Source organism: Enhydra lutris, unplaced genomic scaffold, assembly GCF_002288905.1.
Source record: "Enhydra lutris kenyoni isolate GAN:26980312 unplaced genomic scaffold, ASM228890v2 scaffoldscaffold15, whole genome shotgun sequence".
NCBI lineage: Eukaryota > Metazoa > Chordata > Mammalia > Carnivora > Mustelidae > Enhydra > Enhydra lutris.
The window spans coordinates 6,499,388-6,518,097 of NW_019154099.1; the positions used below are offsets into that span (position 1 = coordinate 6,499,388).

An 18,710-nucleotide genomic window follows, 5' to 3' on the forward strand; every position below is an offset into this window, starting at 1 on the left:
GTTAATGGAAAGAAAGAAAGAGAGAGAGAGAGAAAGTAAGTTAGTTGGCTTTTTTTTTTGTTTTGGGGTTTTGTTCTTTTTTGTTGTTGTTGTTAGATTTTATTTATTTGAGAGAAAGAAGAGAGAAAGAGAGAGAGAGGGCACAAGCAGGGGGAAGGGACAGAGGAAGAGAGAGAAGCAGACTGCTCGATAAGAAGGGAGCCCGATGCAGGGCTCAAACCCAGGACCCCTGAGACCATGAACTGAGCTGAAGGCAGATGCTTAACGGACTGGGTCACCCAGATGCCCCAGAAGGCTGGTTTTAAAACTTAAACAACTTAGGGGATTGGGGGTGGGGGGAAACGAAATAAGCTAAAGCAAAACTATAAGCTAACTAAAATGCAGTACACATCAGATGTCCAAAGGGATAAAAGTAATCCAAGTACAATGATTTAGAAACATTACATAAACTGTAAGAAAAATGGCCCAAATGTTACCAGCTGCTAAAAAAAAAAGGCTAACTGTCCTTTTTTCAGGTATAAACAGCACCAAATTTGGGGAAAGCTGCACTCCTAGCTGCATGTTTTCTCCCCCTCCTCTGCCTCTCCCAATTTCTCTACTCCACAGCCCTGTGTCTGCTGGAATGAACAACCACACGAGGTTGATCTTCCTAGCTTCTGGCCCAATGCTCAGCAAGATGCTACTATCTTTGGGAGATGTGCTGGGGAAGGGAGGCCCATCCCCAATCCACATCAAACATAATGCAGGGCCAATGGTCTATATTGTGCAGTATGTGGCACGACAGTAGGTGAACACTACTGACCATTTTACATGCATTGAACCCAAGAGGTATTAATACCACTTCCTTTCAATAGATGAGGAAACTAAGCAACTCACCTAAAATAGCTAGCTTACATACTAGCTTACATAGCTAGTAAGCGACAAGGTCTGGACAAGTCCAGAGCTGAATGACTCCTGAGACCATACTCATAACCAGTATGCTACCCTGGCTTTTAAAAACCTTAGCTGTTTTCATGTTTTACCCAAATATACATTCTTTTGCCATACAGATAATCCATAAGCTGGTTATTCTGCCTCTAAAAATCAATAGTTGATTATGTATTTCCTAGCCTTAAAAATATTTGAAGATGGGGCGCCTCGGTAGCTCAGTGGGTTAAGCTTCTGCCTTTGGCTCAAGTCATGATCTCAGGGTCCTGGGATTGAGACCCGCAACAGGCTCTCTGCTCAGCAGGGAACTTGCTTCCCCTGCCCCCGTCTGCCTCTTTGCCTACTTGTGATCTCTCTCTCTGTCAAATAAATAAATAAAATCTTAAAAAAAAAAAAAAAAAAAAAAAAGGGCAGGCCAAATCTTGCTTAAAAAAAAAAAATTGAAGATGGTTTTACCTGGTGTGCCTTAAGGCTTCTCTCAACAGCTGTAGTACCTTCAAATACTCGTCACAGGGCACTGAGCTTTTTAGTTTTCTCATTATCCTAGTCTCACTCTACCCAGGGGACTAGGATGCTAAGCAAAGTAAGTCCATCAGTACATCAAAGAAGTCATGAACTTACTTGTCTATAGCACAGCATAGACTTATTTGTCTTTAATATAGCACTAAGAACTGAACATAATGTTTGCACCATACAGGAAGTGGGAAAGAAAAGAGTGGGATTATCATCCCACTTCATTCTAAGCAACAAGCATCTATTAATGGAGTCTTTTGTTTATAGCCACATAACCCTGATGACTCATATTTAGCTTGAAATCAACTAAAATCTTGATAACCTCATCACATGGACTGAAAAGCCATTCCTTATCATCCTACACTTGCTTAATAGTGAATTTAGTAATTCAGTAAAAGGAATAAAAACTGGGGCGCCTGCTGATTCAGTCAGAAGAGCATGTAACTCTTGATCTCAGGGTTGTGAGTTTGACCCCCATGTTGGGTGTAGAGATTAGTAAAATAAATAAGCTTAAAAAAAAAAAGGAATGAAAACTGAAAGAATTAATAGCACAAACAAGATAGCAAGCCAGGAGACCTACTATGGAATATGCTGTTTTTAAGCATTTCCATAGCAATCTTAGGGTACTAGTTATTATGAATCTGTTCTCATCATTAAAAGGATCTAGATCTGTAAGACAAGACTGGTTATGTATCATGTTAGGTAGAAAATCTGCTAGATCTTTTATCTTAACATAAAAAATACATGCACACCTGACAACATTAAATGCAAACAGCTTACTGTCACAATCAGGATATTCTAGAGCATGAAAGCGGGAACACGAGTAATAACTGCACAGGGAAATATGTAAACGGGGCCTGTCCAGGCAAACCTAGGGGGATGGCCACCCAATATCAGATGCAACTGTGTAAACCATCTGCTTCAAATAAGGAAGAAAAAGAGCTTGAAATTTTCTACCCAGCAAAGGCTGATGAAGATTCTGTGGCACACCCATGGCTGCTTATTTAGCATGCTGTCTTCGTCCTACTTTAGGGATCAAAGGGCTTGCAGAGGTTTCCCTGAACCTCAGCTTTTACCCTATTTCCCATGCTAGCCCTGTCTTCCCACACCAAAAAAAAAAAAAAAAAAAAAAAAAGAAGAAAAGATTTTACAGTCCTCAACCAGGTATTCTCCTCATACAGAGATTTTGAGGAATGCAATATTTACGGCAGAAAAAGGACAACATCTGAGTTTACCAAGCATTTAAACAAACCCTAAGCTATTTCCTTTGTCTCATAAATACTCTATGGGTTAGTGAGGCATTATTTTCCACATTTTACAAACAAGAAAGCTAAGGCTTAGAGAGCGAAGGCCAAAGAACTTTCAAGAGCCACTTAGGACTAGAACCCAGGTCTGGAGTTGTAGTCTAGTTACTACATAAAACCACATGGTTCATCACTTAAATGCGTTTTTCCTGTAGTCTGCCTTTCTTCAGTGACATACAGAGCTGAGATTTTATCTTAATAGTGACTCCCATTTTCAGTAAAACCAATTATAAGAAATTCTGAATCCACAACAGAAAAAGTATTAATTATCTGCATTACAAAAAGAAAAAAGATCACAGATTTAAAAGTATGCAAAGTGTGCATTCCTTTTTTCTTTCAATAAAAGTATGACAACTCACAAGAAAATATGATTTATCTACAACTTGCCAGAAATCGGTTTATTTTATAAAGTTAAATATAACAATAAATGGCAACCATTTCCATATTATCTCACTGGATTCACAAAAAGTCCTCCAAAACAGGCAACTTTGGGGATAAGGAACCTAAACTCAAAAGATGAAGTGACCTGTACAAAATCTCACTGATAGTAAGTGACAGAGCTGGAATGGAAACCTTCTGGAGTTTTCTTACCACTCTAAGTCCTGAATTCAAACCTGGTACTGCTATTCAACATGTAGTCATTTCTTGAGAGGGCAAGATATTACTTGTCCTTACCTAACTTTAGAACTTTGGATATAAAAGCATGACTGGGGACGCCTGGGTGGCTCAGTTGGTTGAGCAGCTGCCTTCGGCTCAGGTCATGATCCCAGCGTCCTGGGATCGAGTCCCACATCCGGCTCCTTGCTCATCAGGGAGCCTGCTTCTCCCTCTGCCTCTGCCTGCCATTCTGTCTGCCTGTGCTTGCTCTCTCTCCCTCTCTCTCTCTGACAAATAAATAAATAAAATCTTTAAAAAAAAAAAAAAAAAAAAAGCATGACTGTTTCCAATCAATATTTTGTTCAAACAAAATGAAGAGTTAAAAGATATGTCAGAACAAAGGGAAGTAAGAAAAGAAAAAAGAACTAGAAAGAAAACCCTGGGGTCAAATAACATGTAGAGACTCAGAAGATGAGAAGGAGCCAGCAACAGACTGAGAAGGAACAGCCTACTAGGGAAGATAATCAAGAGAGGAGGGTCCCAGAAGTGAAATGAAAAATTGGGTTTGAGGAAAGGAATGATCACTATGTCAAAGTCTGTTGAAGGACAATTAGGAAAGCTGGTAGATGACTCAGATTTAGAAATGTGGATGTGCCAGACTGCAAAAAGGGACTAGAAATCCTTTGCAGTGACTCCCACCAAGAGTGGGGTCTACTGCACCCTGCTTGAATCTGGGCTTGGCTGCATGAGTTGCATCCTCAATAGGACTTGGCAACCATGAGCACACTTTCACCGTCATGTGAAAGAGCATGCTGGAAATGAAACATACACGGCCCCTACCCCAGCTGATAGCAAGCCAACTACTAGGTACATGAGTGAGGCCATTCTAACCAGGAAGACCAGTCAGGTCAGCCCCAAACAGAACTGCCCCACAGAAAAATAAACAAATAAAATGGTTTTTGTTCTAAGCCACTAAATTTTGGGCTGCTCTGTTATGAAACAAAAGCTAACTGATAAAGAGGAAGACCGTGATGACAAATCAGAGCTGTTTCAATGGAGTAGCATGTGTGAAAATTTGGGTTAAGAACGAATCTGGGTTAAGAACGAATGGACAGAGTGGAATGTACGGCCTCTGGCTGATACCAAGTGAGCTTTGGAGGCTTCCTTTCCTAACAAGACCATTTTTTCAACCAGGAAACTACACCACTACACTGCTTACCACGTGTTCCCTATGCTTTTCCAGTGCCTCTACAGGTAGACATGGTAAAACTTTTCTACTAAAGCACTTAATGGGGTGCATCCAGTTACACCCAACCCCAGCATACCTCTTCAGAAGATGTGGAGATCATGGAGGGATGAGGGAACCACATACTCTGCTGCTTCACGGCCAATAAACCTAACTTTATATTTACACCTATCACTAGAGAGGGTGTGTGTGTGTGTGTGTGTGTGCATGCACATGTATCTATATGCATATGCATAAACACACATGTGCACACATAACTCCTTAGAGTGCACCTAACCATCTCTTGACATGTCTTAGCATGCTCATTACTTCTCATTTTCCAGGTACATTCTCTATCTGAAAAAGAACTGTTATTACACTTTAAAGCACCTACAAAAATTTCAAAAAACAGCTTTTTAAGATGTCAAAAATATAGAAATAACTTACTTGGCAATCCGCAGTTTCCCAACTTCACCTCTTCCGGGGGCTTTAGCCCATTGCTGTGACAAATATTTAGGAACCTAAAAAAAATAAATAAAACACTAGTAAGTCTACGCTTTAGATGCTAACAAACTTCTTAAACATAAAATGATATACTGCTTCTATTTTACTTCCTGCCTATAGTGAGTAACTGATCATTGAGTATCAGGCTTCCATTATACATTTTGCACTATAAGGGATACTAAGAAATCATTTTAATTTCAAAGATCTTAAAGTCAATCAAGCTGGTGACCCAATATTAACACTAGTCAAATATCTTAACAAAATGTTAACTTATGTTCCCAAACAAGTCCAGTGAAAGTTCAGACATGAGAAAGGCTACCAGAAGAGGTTTCTCAGAGGAGTAGAATACTCTAACATATTATTTAGAGATACCACAAAGTTTAAGAAGATTTCAAAAGTCAAGTTTTACTGTAAGATAATAACTCTGACCAATGATAAAGGATCTGCTGAAATAAATGATTAAATATCATAGCTAAATAAGGAATAACACAGAAGACATGGAGAGATGGAGAGGAGAAGTGAGCTGGGGGAAATTGGAGGGGGAGACAAACCATGAGACTGTGGACTCTGAGAAACAAACTGAGGGTTTTGGAGGGGAGGAGGGTGGGAGGTTGGGTGAGCCTGGTGGTGGGTATTATGGAGGGAACGTATTGCATGGAGCATAAACGAATTCTGGAACACTGAAAAGAAATTTAAAAGATAAATATATTTTAAAAATATATATATCATAGCTAACATTTATGTAATACTACTTTCCTGACACTGTTACAAGTTTCCATGTATTTACACATTCAATCCTCACATCTCTATGAGGTTGGTACTGTTAATTACCTCATTTTACAGATTATGAATCTGGGATACCCAAGGATTATATAAGTTAGCCACGATTATATAATGTGTAAATGATGGAACCCAGGCAGTCTGGGTAACTAGATACGTATAACCAGAAGGATTTTAATTTCCCAAAAGGTTAAGAGACTATATGCTGAATCACTAGTATTTCTTCTAAGAGGCAGACTGAACTGTGTAATCAGCACACACCTTCAAGGTTAGCCTATTGTGAGAAAAGAGATACCGCATACAAACCAGGAAGCATAAAACCTCACATGTGGCAAGTACTCAATGAGTGTCAGGTGTCACTACTATTTCCCCCAGCAATCTTGGAATGATAACATGAACATCAGTGTAGAAACTGAGTCAGAGCTTCCAAAGCTGGAAAGAAAAATTCTATTTACCAGATTTCATTTGCCATTGATTATCAAACAAATGGCACTGCTTTGTTTAGATGTAGTAAAAAATCACGAATAAAAGGTTTAAAAGAAAATTCTAATGGTGTTTCTTCAATTATGTATGCATACTTTATACCAAAATTATTGAACACTAGTCATATTCCCTAATAAAGCCCCTAGGAGAAATATGGTGTCTTTTCTTCATCATATTCCAAGTTACTGGTTCAAAAGGGTCCTCTACACATACAGACACCACAAGACTTTCTCCCTGTCAGTAGTGGTATCCCTTCCATAATTCGTATTTCAAGCAATCACACTAACCACTAACTTCCTGGCTCTCTCCTCAGTACTTCAACAATTTTTCCATCCCTTCAAATCACTGACTCTAACATCTCTGCACTTTTCCCTAGCTGTGTATGTCCTGTCCTCACATCAATCATTCCCTTGCCCCTACCTCCATCATGCTGGCCTGGCAGAACCTTAATCCCGATTAAAGCCAATCTCTACTGCTACTTAATTAATTGGTTTGATTTGATTGTGTTACTTCTCCACACTGTACCTGAGCAGCTGGAGAAAAATTCACAGTGATGCTAACTAGTCTCCCTTGAAATATATGGCTACTAACATCAAGTAAGCCCTTCAAGATGCTTGGCAATTGGAACTCCATCTCCCTAGCCAATCCATTCTCCCGTTACAGCTGAAATACAAGTTCTCTTCACTTCTCAAGCCAACAGTAGCATCTCTTCCTCCCTTCTCTTTCTGTGCTGATAACCTAACTTCTCTACCAACTAGGGAACAAGGATCAAGAGAACCTCTACAGCTACTATGTAGCCACAGCTGAGGCCTTTTACTCTGACCTCCTCTAAAAACAAGAGAAGAACAATGGTCAGTCCCTTCACTGTGCACTAAATTTCTTCCCCTGTAGTCTAATCAAGGACATCTTTTCTTCAATCCTATCATTTTTCTCCTCTTATCTACTTAATCATTCCCCCATCAGAATGATGACCATGATGATGACCGCCAACACTATACTGTTCACTACATGTGGCAGGAACACTCTTAAAATGGCTCCCAATGATCCTCGCCTCCTGATATTCACAGCCTTGTGTAATCACCTCTTCTTGAGAAGGGGATCTGTGACTTGCTCCTCATCAATACAACATGGCAAAGGTGATGGGATGTTACTCCCCTTCCCCTATGGCTAGGATTCATTTGTTTATTTTTATTTTTTGGCTACAAAATTTGTCCAAGTCTTTTTAAATGGCTTCCACACCCAACATGTGGCATGAACTTACAACTGTGAGCTCAAGAGTCACATGCTCTACTGACTGAGACAGCCAGGTACCCCATTTTCTTCCTTTTTTTAAATTTTTTAAGATTTATTTATTTATTTGAGACAGAGAGAGAGAGAGAGAGGAGAGCACGCGCACACAAAGATGGAGAGGGAGAAGCAGACTGCCTGCTGAGCAGGGAGCCCGATGTGGGTGGGACTCCATCCCAGGACTCTGGGATCATGACCTGACCCAAAGGCAGACACTTAACCTACTGAGCCACCCAGGCGCCCCATCTTTTCTTTTTTTTTAAGTTTTTATTTTCATTACCCAGTGCTCATCAAACAACATGTGCACTCCTTAATCCCCATCACCTATTTCACCCATTCCCCCCATTCACCTCCCCTCTGGTAACCATCAGTTTGTTCTCTATAGTTAAAAGTCTGTTTCTGGGTTTATTTCTCTTCCCCCACCTTTGTTCACTTGTTTTGTTTTAATTCCACATATGACTGATATCATAAGGTATTTGTCTTTCTCTGACTTATTTCACTTAGCTTAACACTCTAATTCTGTCCATGTTGCTGTAAATGGCAACACGTCATTCTTTTTTATGGCTAAATAATATTCCTGTGTCTGTGTGTTCACACCACATCTTCTTTATCCATTCATCAACTGATGGACATTTGGGCTGTTTCCGTATCTTGGCTAGTATAAATAATGCTACTACAAACCTAGGGGTGCATATATCCCTCTGAATTAGTGTTTTTTCATTGTTTGGGTAAATACCCAGTAGTGTGATTCCTGGATCAACGGGTAGCTCTACTTTCAACTTTCTGAGGAACCGCCATGCTGTTTTCCACAGTGGCTGCACCAGTCTGCCTTCCCACCAACAGTGCAAGAGGGTTCCTTTTCTCCACATGGGATGTTACCTCTGTGATTAGGTTACGTAAGACAGAAACTTGTACCTTGCTTCTCTTGTTTTTTCAGTCTGCACACTTTGATGAAGTGAGCTGTCATGCTGGGGAGGCCCAGGTGGCAAGAAACTAAGGACAGGCTCCAGTAAGTAGGCAGGTAGGAAGCCTAGGCCCTGGGTCCAATAACCTCAAGGAACTGCATTTGGCCAACCACACACGCTTGGGAACATTCTTTCCCTGGTCACGACTTCATAGGAGAATTCAGCCCTGGCTGACACCTTGACTGTAACCTGTGAGAGACTCTGAAGCAAGAGACCCAATTAAGCCATGTCAGGGCTCCTGATCCACCAAAACCATGAAATAATAAATGTATGTTGTTTTAAGCCTCTAAGTCTGTGGTTATATAGGAACAGATAACTAATATATTAAGTGACAAGCACTCTTCCAATGTTTTAAATATATTAACCACTTTATCTTCACACAATCTTGTTATTTCCTCCAGTTTGCAAATGAGTAAACTGAGGCACAGGAAAATTAGCAAATTTGCCCAAGGTTACATACCTAGTAAGAGAGGAGTCTATAACTCTTTCCACACACTGTCCCCTTTTTTCCACCTCTTTTCAGCAAAGTTTTTTTTTTTTTTAAGATTTTTTCTTTTAATTTACTTATTGACAAAGATCACAAGTAGGCAGAAAGGCAGACAGAGAGAGGGGGGAAGCAGGCTTCCTGCTGAGCAGAGAGCCTGATGAGGGGCTCGATCCCAGGACCCTAAGATTATGACATGAGAGGAAGGCAGAGGCTTAACCCACTGAGCCACCCAGGCGCCCCTCAGTAAAGCTTTTTGAAAGCTGTCCCTGCTGCCTGACTACAGTTCCTCTTCTGCCATTTTGTTTTATTCTAGACAGGGCTTCCTCTCTACCACTCCACTGAAAATGATGACCTAGTTACCAAGTATCTCCACACTGCCAAGCCAATGTACAGTCTCATCTTCCACACCTATCAACAATATTTGAGAACTGTTTCCTCCTCCTTCAAACAACTCCTTCACTTGGCTTCAAGTTACCACAATCTCTCTTGATTTTCCTCATAGTTCTCTGGATTCTCCGGTATGGTCCCCACACATCTAGATTCTCATTTTCCCAGCCTCTCACCTGCAGAAGGTTCTGGTTCCAGTCTTCAGACCTCTTCTCTCCTCTAACTGCACTCAATCTTATGTACTCTCATCCAGTCTCATGACTTTAAATACTGTATAATAAAAACTCCCAAATTTAGAGCAAGTCCCCTTAAAATTTAGAGCAACTCCCCTTAAGTTCCAACTTATATATCCAATTGCCTACTTAAGCTCTCCATCTGAATATTCAGTGAACATTTCAAACTTAAAATATCCATACCAGAACTCTAATTTCTCCCTCGTAACCTGTTCCTCCCACAATTTTCCATAGCTCAGTAAAAGTCAACTCCATTTTTCCAGGTACTCAGTCTGAAACTTTGTGCAGTTACCCTGAATAGCTACTTTTATCTCAATGCCACATCTAACCATCTGATATATCCTATGAGCAACAACTTCAAATTATACCAGGACTCCAGCCCCTTCTCACCCATTCCAGGGTTACCATCCTAGCCCAAGCCACCATCATCTTTTTTTTTTTTATTTTATTTTTTATAAACATATATTTTTATCCCCAGGGGTACAGGTCTGTGAATCGTCAGATCATCTTTTGTATAACTGTAATAGCCTCCAGATTTCCTAACTTCCACTCTTGTCCACGTCCAGTTTATTCTCAAGAGCGCAGCCAGAGTCATCATCTTAAAAAAGAAGTCAACTAATACTATTCTGCTCAAAGCCTTTTAATTTACTTCATAGACATCTACATAGTGCTTACTACAAGCCAGGTACTTTTCTGATCACTTTACAAACGTTATTTCACTTAATCCTCATAACAACTCTATTATTATCTCAGTTTTTTTAAAGATTTTATTTATTTGAGAGAGGAAGAGAAAATCTAAAACAGACTCTGCACTGTGCACAGAGCCCAATGCAGGGCTGGATCCCACAACCAGGAGATCATGACTGAACCGAAACCAAGAGACAGATGTTCAACCGAGTCACCCAGGCATCCCTACTATTCTCCCATTTTTGCAGACTAAAAAAATGAGACCAAAAAGTTATTTGCCTAAGGTCTCACAATTACTAGTGATGAAGCCAGGATTCTAACCTAGGCAGTCCAGCTCCATAATCACCATGCCATGTTGCTGCTCCAGGACTACTCCCTCTCCATGTCACTCCGAGTAAAAATCCTATGATGTCTTACGTGTTTCAGCCCCCTGCTAGCCCATGGCCTCATCTCCCACTACTTTCTCTCACTCATTTGACTCTGTGAACATTCCCAGCACCTCATATCTGAGGGTCTTTGAATTGCTGTTGTCTTTCTGGAATACTCTTCGCCCCAGATATCTGGAACACATACCCCCATAATATCCTTTAGGTGTCTTTTTTTTTTTTTTTTTTTAGAAAGAATTTTGTATTTTTTTTTTAAGATTTTATTTATTTATTTGACAGAGAGAGAGAGATCACAAGCAGGCAGAGAGGCAGGCAGAGAGAGGAGGAAGCAGGCTCTCCACAGAGCAGAGAGCCCGATGTGGGGCTTGATCCCAGGATGCTGGGATCATGATCTGAGCGGAAGGCAGAGGCTTTAACCCACTGAGCCACCCAGGTGCTCCTCCTTTAGGTCTCTAATCACACACCACCTTATCAGTGAGGGCCTTCCCCCATCCTACTTAAAAGAGCATCCCCAGGGCGCCTGGGTGGCTCAGCTGGTTAAGAGACTGCGTTTGGCTCAGGTCATGATCCCAGGGTCCTGGGATCAAGCCCTACATCGGGCTCCCTGCTCAGCAGGGAGAGCCTGCTTCTCCCTGTCCCTCTGCTGCTCTGCCTGCTTGTATCTCTTGCTCTGTCAAATAAATAAATAAAATCTTAAAAAAATAAAATAAAATAAAAATAAAACAGCATCCCCAGCTACTTACTACACATTTGACCTGATTCATGTTTCTTCAGAGCACTTACCATGGGCTATGTATATGTTAGTTTACTGTCTATTCTCCTTCCCCATTAGAACGTAAGCTGCAAAAGGCGGGTATTTTGTCTGTTTTGTTTACTGCCATATCCCTAGCACATCTAGAATAACCTGGCACGTAGCAGGAGCAGTTATTTTAACGACTGGAGACTGAGGAAACATTAGCTAATGTTAATGCAGTAACAATGACGACATTATTGGGATACATCCAGGATACAAAATTTAATTTTAATAAACCTCACTGCATTCTCAGAGAAAAACCTTATTTCAGAGATCTACCTCAAGGGGGAAGGAAGAAAATGCCAATAGTGGAGAGCATCATTTTCCAGTCTGCCTTCATCCACTTACTGCTAGTTCCTGGAGATGCTATTAAGATAAAGGAGACAAGAATATTCTGGAGCACTGAACTCTTGAGAAGATCACACTTCTTCACTACGTTAACCAAGTCAAAAGAGTCTCTGATCAAACTACTAGAGATGACAATTTAAGCCATCAAACAACCAGAAGTTCAAAGTGAAGTCTATATCATACACTGAAACAAATTTAAGAATCAAATTCACTACAATAAGTTGTACCTAATACAAGCAACTGAAAACTTACCAAAAAAGACTATGCTCTAGAAGTTGATTGATAAAAATAAGTTTGGAACTCATACCACATTATCATCATTATAATAAACTTGTAAATTCCCAGGGAAGCCTACCAGCTTATTTAATTCAAAAGGTTGCCAAAATACTATACTCTTTCAATGAAAAACTGAATACATTTAGGATGGTATGTCAATCATATACATATAACTCTCTATACCAAGAGCTTTCGGAAGTGAGTTTCCCAGAAGTTCCAGTCCATTAGCATTAAGTCTGAAAAAAGGGAGGGAAATGAGGAAGAAAAACTAATAGCATTTATGGTCGCAAGCCTCCAAAATACTATTTTGAATGGCTGATATTTTTAATTGAAGTGTTTTATTTTTTAATAAAGTTGTATATACTTAAGGTTTACAACATGATGATGTGATATACATAGTGACATAGTTACTACAGTCAAGCTAATTAACATCATCTCCTCACATAATTACTTTTTATAAGAACACCTGAATTCTACTCTTAGTAAATTTTCCCAAAACACTCATGTGAACATGTCACTTGTGAGATATGTGTTGTTTCCACTGTCTCCATATTCACTAAAGAAGATCAGATGGAGACAAGATATTAGGTACAACAGGGGATGTCTTCTCAGATTTCCAAAGACAGTAACAGAAAATGACTCACTTAAGCATTACTTCTGCAGAGAAACTTCCCTTGACCCTCTAGACTATGTCAAATTCATTATCCACACTGACAGAAGACTATTCCTGGCTTCAGTGTCCAGAGAGAGAAGTCTGTAAATGCTTTCGTTAGAGCTAGCATTTAATGGATGCCTGTCTCCCGCGGTAGACTATAAATCCCAGTTCACAAAGACGGGGCCACGTCTGTTTCGACTCACGGTAACATACTCAGAGTCTAGCACAATGACTGGCAGTCACTGAAAGCTTGTGGGATGAATCAGTCCACACACCCGTTCATACACGGCAGGCAGAGCAGTAAGGTCAACCACGACTCTGAAGCTACGGTGCTAAGATGATATGTACAGATGTTACTCCCCTGAACTTCTGTGCCAACTTTGCTTTAGCAAATATCTAGCTCCCTAAGTACTAGTCTCCAAACCCTGTTTCTCCCGGAATACAGGCAAATTAAGGGCACTGTAATGGACACTGTGATGTGACATCCATGTCCGCCTTTAGGACTGAAGGCCTTTTTCTCCCAGCTGCTGGGAGTGTGGCCACAGAGAGCCCTTTGCCGTTAGCCTCTCTTCGGCAATGACTTAGCTGAATAGAGGTGATGTGGGAACTGGCTCCTTCCTTCCCTTTTTTTTTTTTTTTTTAAGATTTTATTTATTTATTTGAGAGAGAGAGAGAGAGAGAGATCACAAGTAGGCAGAGAGGCAGGCAGAGAGGGGGGGAAGCAGGCTCCCTGCTGAGCAGAGAGCCGGATGCCGGGCTGGATTCCAGGACCCTGAGATCGTGACCTCAGCCAAAGGCAGGGGCTCAACCCACTGAGCCACCCAGGCGTCCCTTTTCTTTTTCCTTCTGGCCAAGATCATACTCTTTCTAGGGCAAACCACATACAATGACAGGTCAACATAGGGTATACCTCACCCCAAATCAGGACACCTGGAAGACTCCCTGTGGAATCATCCTCAGCCTTCCGTGAGACTGCATCATACCTACTTACCAATCCTGTTTAAGTCTTCTTCCTTCCACAGGTGATGATCCCGGGAACACTACCTAATCATCTAAACCTAATCATCTCAGAATCAGCTTCCTGAGAAGCCCAGTCTGTGACACGGAGCTTTTACTCCCATGTTTTCTTAAAGATCACCACATGGAATTGACGAGATCCAAGGTCACAAAAATTAAGTCCCCAGGAGCACCTGGGTAGCTCAGTCGTTAAACATCTGCCTTCGACTCATGTCATCTCAGGTCCTGGAGCTGAGTCCCGCATTGGGCTCCCTGCTCATCAGAGAGTCTACTTCTCCCTCTCCTTCAGCCTCTCCCTCTCAAGTGTGCTTTCTCTCTCTCTCAAAGAAACAAAGAAGGCAATGAAGTCCTCATGCACCTCTATTCCCCAGGGAGATAACTCATGAAAGAGACCTAAGCTGGAAAAAAGACATCTACTCTTGGCATGAGCTATGTAGCCAAACAGACCTAAATTTGAAACACTGTTCCTTACTTGGGTAAGATAAACTCCCTAAGCCTCAATTTCATCATCTGGAAAATGCAGATATTTAGTATCTACTTCATAGGTTTGCTTTGTATAAAATACTTGGTACATACAAAAACTAAGTTCCTTTTTTGTCTTTCTTGATCCTTTCCTCCAACAAGCATTAGTCAAAATGCCTAGAAGAGGAAAGCTGACTGGGTTAGAAACAACTTTCTGCTGGCTAGAAAGCTGCTGCTTAGACCTATTCAGGCCTTCTTAATACCTCCACTTGGGGATACCTGGGTGACTCAGTCAGTTAAGCGTGTGCCTTCGGCTCAGGTCATGATCCCAGAGTCCCATATCAGGCTCCCTGCTCAGCGGGGAGCCTGCTTCTCCCTCTGCCTGCCTCTCTGCCTACTTGTGATCTCTCTGTCAAATAAATAAATAAATAATTTTTTTAAAAAAGCTTATTTGGATCATCCTCTTGTAGATTTAAGGTATTCAAAACCTCAGAAATGGCATTTTATTAAGCCAGAACAGTACAGGCACTGGATATTCCGAGATAGAATCTTCTATATTTGCTCTTTTCTGAACCCTCTAGTTCTCCTCAGCCCTTCTGGGAAGTTTTTTCCTAACTAATCAACTCCATAAGATCTTCTTAAATGTCAGCTTCTCCATGAAATCTTCCCTGTTCCAGCCAGAAAAACAACTAGTTTCCTGCTCAAATGCTCAGCGATCTTACATGTATATTATACCTTACTGTATTTCTCCTGTTTTATACCTTTCTAGTGATGGAATTAATACAATATGTACAAGATGGCCCATAAATTTTGAGATTCTTTAAGAAGAAATTTACAGGGGCGCCTGGGTGGCTCAGTGGGTTAAGCCGCTGCCTTCGGCTCAGGTCATGATCTCAGGGTCCTGGGATCGAGTCCCGCATCGGGCTCTCTGCTCAGCAGGGAGCCTGCTTCCCTCTCTCTCTCTCTCTCTCTGCCTGCCTCTCTGTCTACTTGTGATCTCTCTCTGTCAAATAAATAAATAAAATCTTTAAAAAAAAAAAAAAAGAAGAAGAAATTTACATATTTTGCAGCAAATGATCCTCAAAGAACAGAACTCAAAGTATTATTTATAATGAGAAATTTAGGATGGTCTGGGGATGGTCTCCTTTTTAAAATTTTTTTTTAATTTTATTTATTTATTTGACAGAGAGAGATAACAAGTAGGCAGAAAGGCAGGCAGAGAGAGAGGAAGGGAAGCAGGCTCCCTGCTGAGCAGAGCACGATGTGGGACTCGATCCCAGGACCCTGAGATCATGACCTGAGCTGAAGGCAGCGGCTTAACCCACTAAGCCACCCAGGCGCCCTAAATTTTTTTTTATTTAAAGATTTATTTATCTATTTATTTGACAGAGACAGCAAAAGCCAGAGGAGCTGCAGGCAGAGGGACAATGCAGGCTCCCCACTGAGCAAGGAGCCTGACATGGGCTCGATCCCAGGATTTGGATCATGACCTGAGCCAAAGGCATATGCTTATCTGACTGAGCCACCCAGGTGCTCCTACACTGAGAAAGACGAACATATAGAGAAAAGACATGAAATCAGTATGTAATTCTGTTCAAAAATCCTGCCTGGATAAGAACAAAGACATACTTTCTAATATGTTATAGTTTAATATCATGCAAAGAAAGCCAAAAATTGACTATTACAATTTGATGTCCTATAATTTGTTCCTATAATTCAGAGATGAAAATCCAAATATGCTCCCGTATGGGCATGAAAATCACACTGGATACTAAGTCCACTGCAAATGAAACAAGTTCAAGTTATCTGACAGCTATGCAAATCAAACCCCGTAGTCTACTGGGTCTCTAATGAAGCAGAAACAAAAGTTGTCAAATAAAGAACAGGAGTGGACTTTAGGGCAGAAAGTATTTGCTACCAATTCTTGTCATCTTTCAGAGATAAATTTGTCAAAGAACAAGAACTGGCAAGAACGTCCTTTCAAACCCTGGAAAGATCTATCTGTGAGCATGTGCTTTTTTTGTTGTTCTTTCTGATAATACTTAAGATTAGAAAAAGAAGATATACTCTATGCCAAGCTGGTAAGAAGAAACAGTGATAATGTAAACAGTAAATAGTCTAACAACTACCTTTATAAAACGAGAACAAGTCATCGGGTTGAGTTCTTTTCAAAGAGATAAAATGTCTTCAAATACCCACACATGAGAGAACACTAAAATTTTTAACTTCATTTTATTTTTTAACTTCATTTTAGGTTATATTCTTTCACATTCTCACATAGTCAGTCACCAAATCCTGACAACTTTCACTGAAAAAGTTTCCCTAACCCCCTCCCTGCCAGACTTCATTATCACATCCTATGATGCTGTGATAATTTTCCAATTTTGACTCTGGTTATCTTCCTCTCAAGCTTTCTTTTTTACCCCCTTGAATTATCTGCATCCTTGCCTTACTCAAAGCCCTCACTTGATGCAGACTAAAGTTAAGCCATCCCCATTTCATAATATGATAATATGAGTATATGGTCCCAAACTTTTTTTTTACACAAACTCTCTGCTCTAAGCATAATAATCTCCTTTGTTTTCCAGGACACACCATGTTAAAATGCATTTTCAGTCTTCCATTTCTTTTCCACTCTCCATAATATACTATGTTAATGCCTCTGTCCACCCACCCAACTGTGTACGGCAAACAATATTTACTGAGCATTTACTGTGCTTCAAGAATTAATGCATCATCTCAAGTTCCACCACTTTTTCAAGCTCTTTCAATCTGCAAAGGAATTCTCCTTAATGATTCTCCTCCATTTGGCACCCAACAGGAGAAATGCCTTAGGAGAAATTTACCCTAGCCTGTTAGGTCATACTGATATAGCCTTGAGAAGTCAAATGAGTGCCAGAGAGTAAAGCTGGGGTTGAAGAATAATAAATAAGAGATCATTCATTCATTCATTCCATATCTGGTGACCAATTATCATGTGTCAAACACAATTCTGGTTGGGACAGGCAAGGATCCCATTCTCACAGAATGTGAGTGCACCCACACTAGAGAGGAGGAGGTAACCAACACTAAACACATGAACAAACAATCACTTTAGACTGGAACAAGTGCTTTGAAAATATAATACAAGTTTGACATGACAGCAACTGATCATAAGGGACCTTTTTTAGAAAGGTGGACAGGAAGCGCCCTCCCAGATTTAACTGAGAACTCAGCCATGTGATAAGTTAAAAAAAAAATTTTTTTTTTAAAAACCAAACGTCCTAGTTCAAAGACTGACATAATCACATTCTGAACATAAATATGTCTCCTGAAACTCCCCTAAGAGAGAACACTCCTTGATATGAAAAAGTAGAGCACAAAATACTGTGCTCACTCAGGGCTAATCAAGATTGCTGCCTTTCCAAAAAAAAAAAAAAAAAAAAAAAACCACTCTAAAAAGAACACTCCAGTTCAATGGCCTCTCCTTCCCCGAGTTCAGAGCTCTCTCAGCTATCCTGAGAACTCCAATAAGAGCCATCAACCTAAAAGAACACGTTAAGGGTACACAGGGACCCGTTCTACTTTCTGGCCGAGAAGATTGTACAGGTAGCAGATACTCAACTTCCTTATATAGACTCACGACTGAAATCACTTTCACCAAAAGGAGACGCGGAAATATTCTTCAATCTGGGGTAAAGTACACCACTCAAGTCGGAGAACATCAGCACTGGACCCCAGAAAAACCACACATGGTGGGCAAAGGAATCCGTTCCAGGCAGGTTCGGACTCTTAATTGTCTCAAAGACTGCGTCCCTCAACTAACTGCCTCACCTGCAAACTAATCTGCACGACTCCTGCCTCTGAAGATATGTGTAGCTCTAACGAGACAGCCATAGAGAACTTTCAAAGGCTTACGGAGTGGAACAGTTTCAAGTCACTTAAACTATTTTAAGTAAAAGGAGCGCAAGCCGGAGCCGCACGAACACACCTTGACCAGCCACACTCCGGTGTTCTGTTTGGCGCCGGTCAGATCGAGCTCCCCACGTTCCGCCATGGGTCTGTTGCGGTGGAAGCGAGCGGACCGGAGCAGCTGCTCGGGAGCTGGGGGCCTGCGGTGCAAAGGACCGGAGAACACTGTGTGCCTCTGTCAGAGGCGAAATAGGAAGAAACCGCGTCCACCCGCCAAGATACAGGGATTCCCGGAAAGAGAAACACGCCGCTGGGAGGCGGGACTGCGCCTGCGCGCTGCCACCGTCGGGACGGCACGCCGGGCCGGACAAACCTCCTAGTTCAGCCCTTCCTTGAGTGGGCGTGGTTATTGTAGCTGGTTGTGTCAGAGTGATCAAGACATAGGGTAGGATGAAAACAAAATGTCATAGGGTAGGATGAAAACAAAATGTCCACGATACATT

General features: G+C 41.0%; 1 protein-coding gene across 1 annotated transcript in view; it reads right to left on the minus strand.

Moving 5' to 3' along the window:
- LOC111147172 (general transcription factor IIF subunit 2) overlaps positions 1–18,486 on the minus strand; it is a 157,343-nt gene extending 138,857 nt beyond the window's left edge. The window contains exons 1-2 of the mRNA XM_022503064.1: positions 18,287–18,486; positions 5,014–5,087 (exon numbers count right to left, since the gene is read on the minus strand). Of these exons, the coding sequence (XP_022358772.1) occupies positions 5,014–5,087; positions 18,287–18,352 (140 nt within the window). The 5' untranslated portion in view covers positions 18,353–18,486. The remainder of the gene's footprint in view (positions 1–5,013; positions 5,088–18,286) is intronic.
- Between the last annotated feature and the right edge of the window lie 224 nt (positions 18,487–18,710).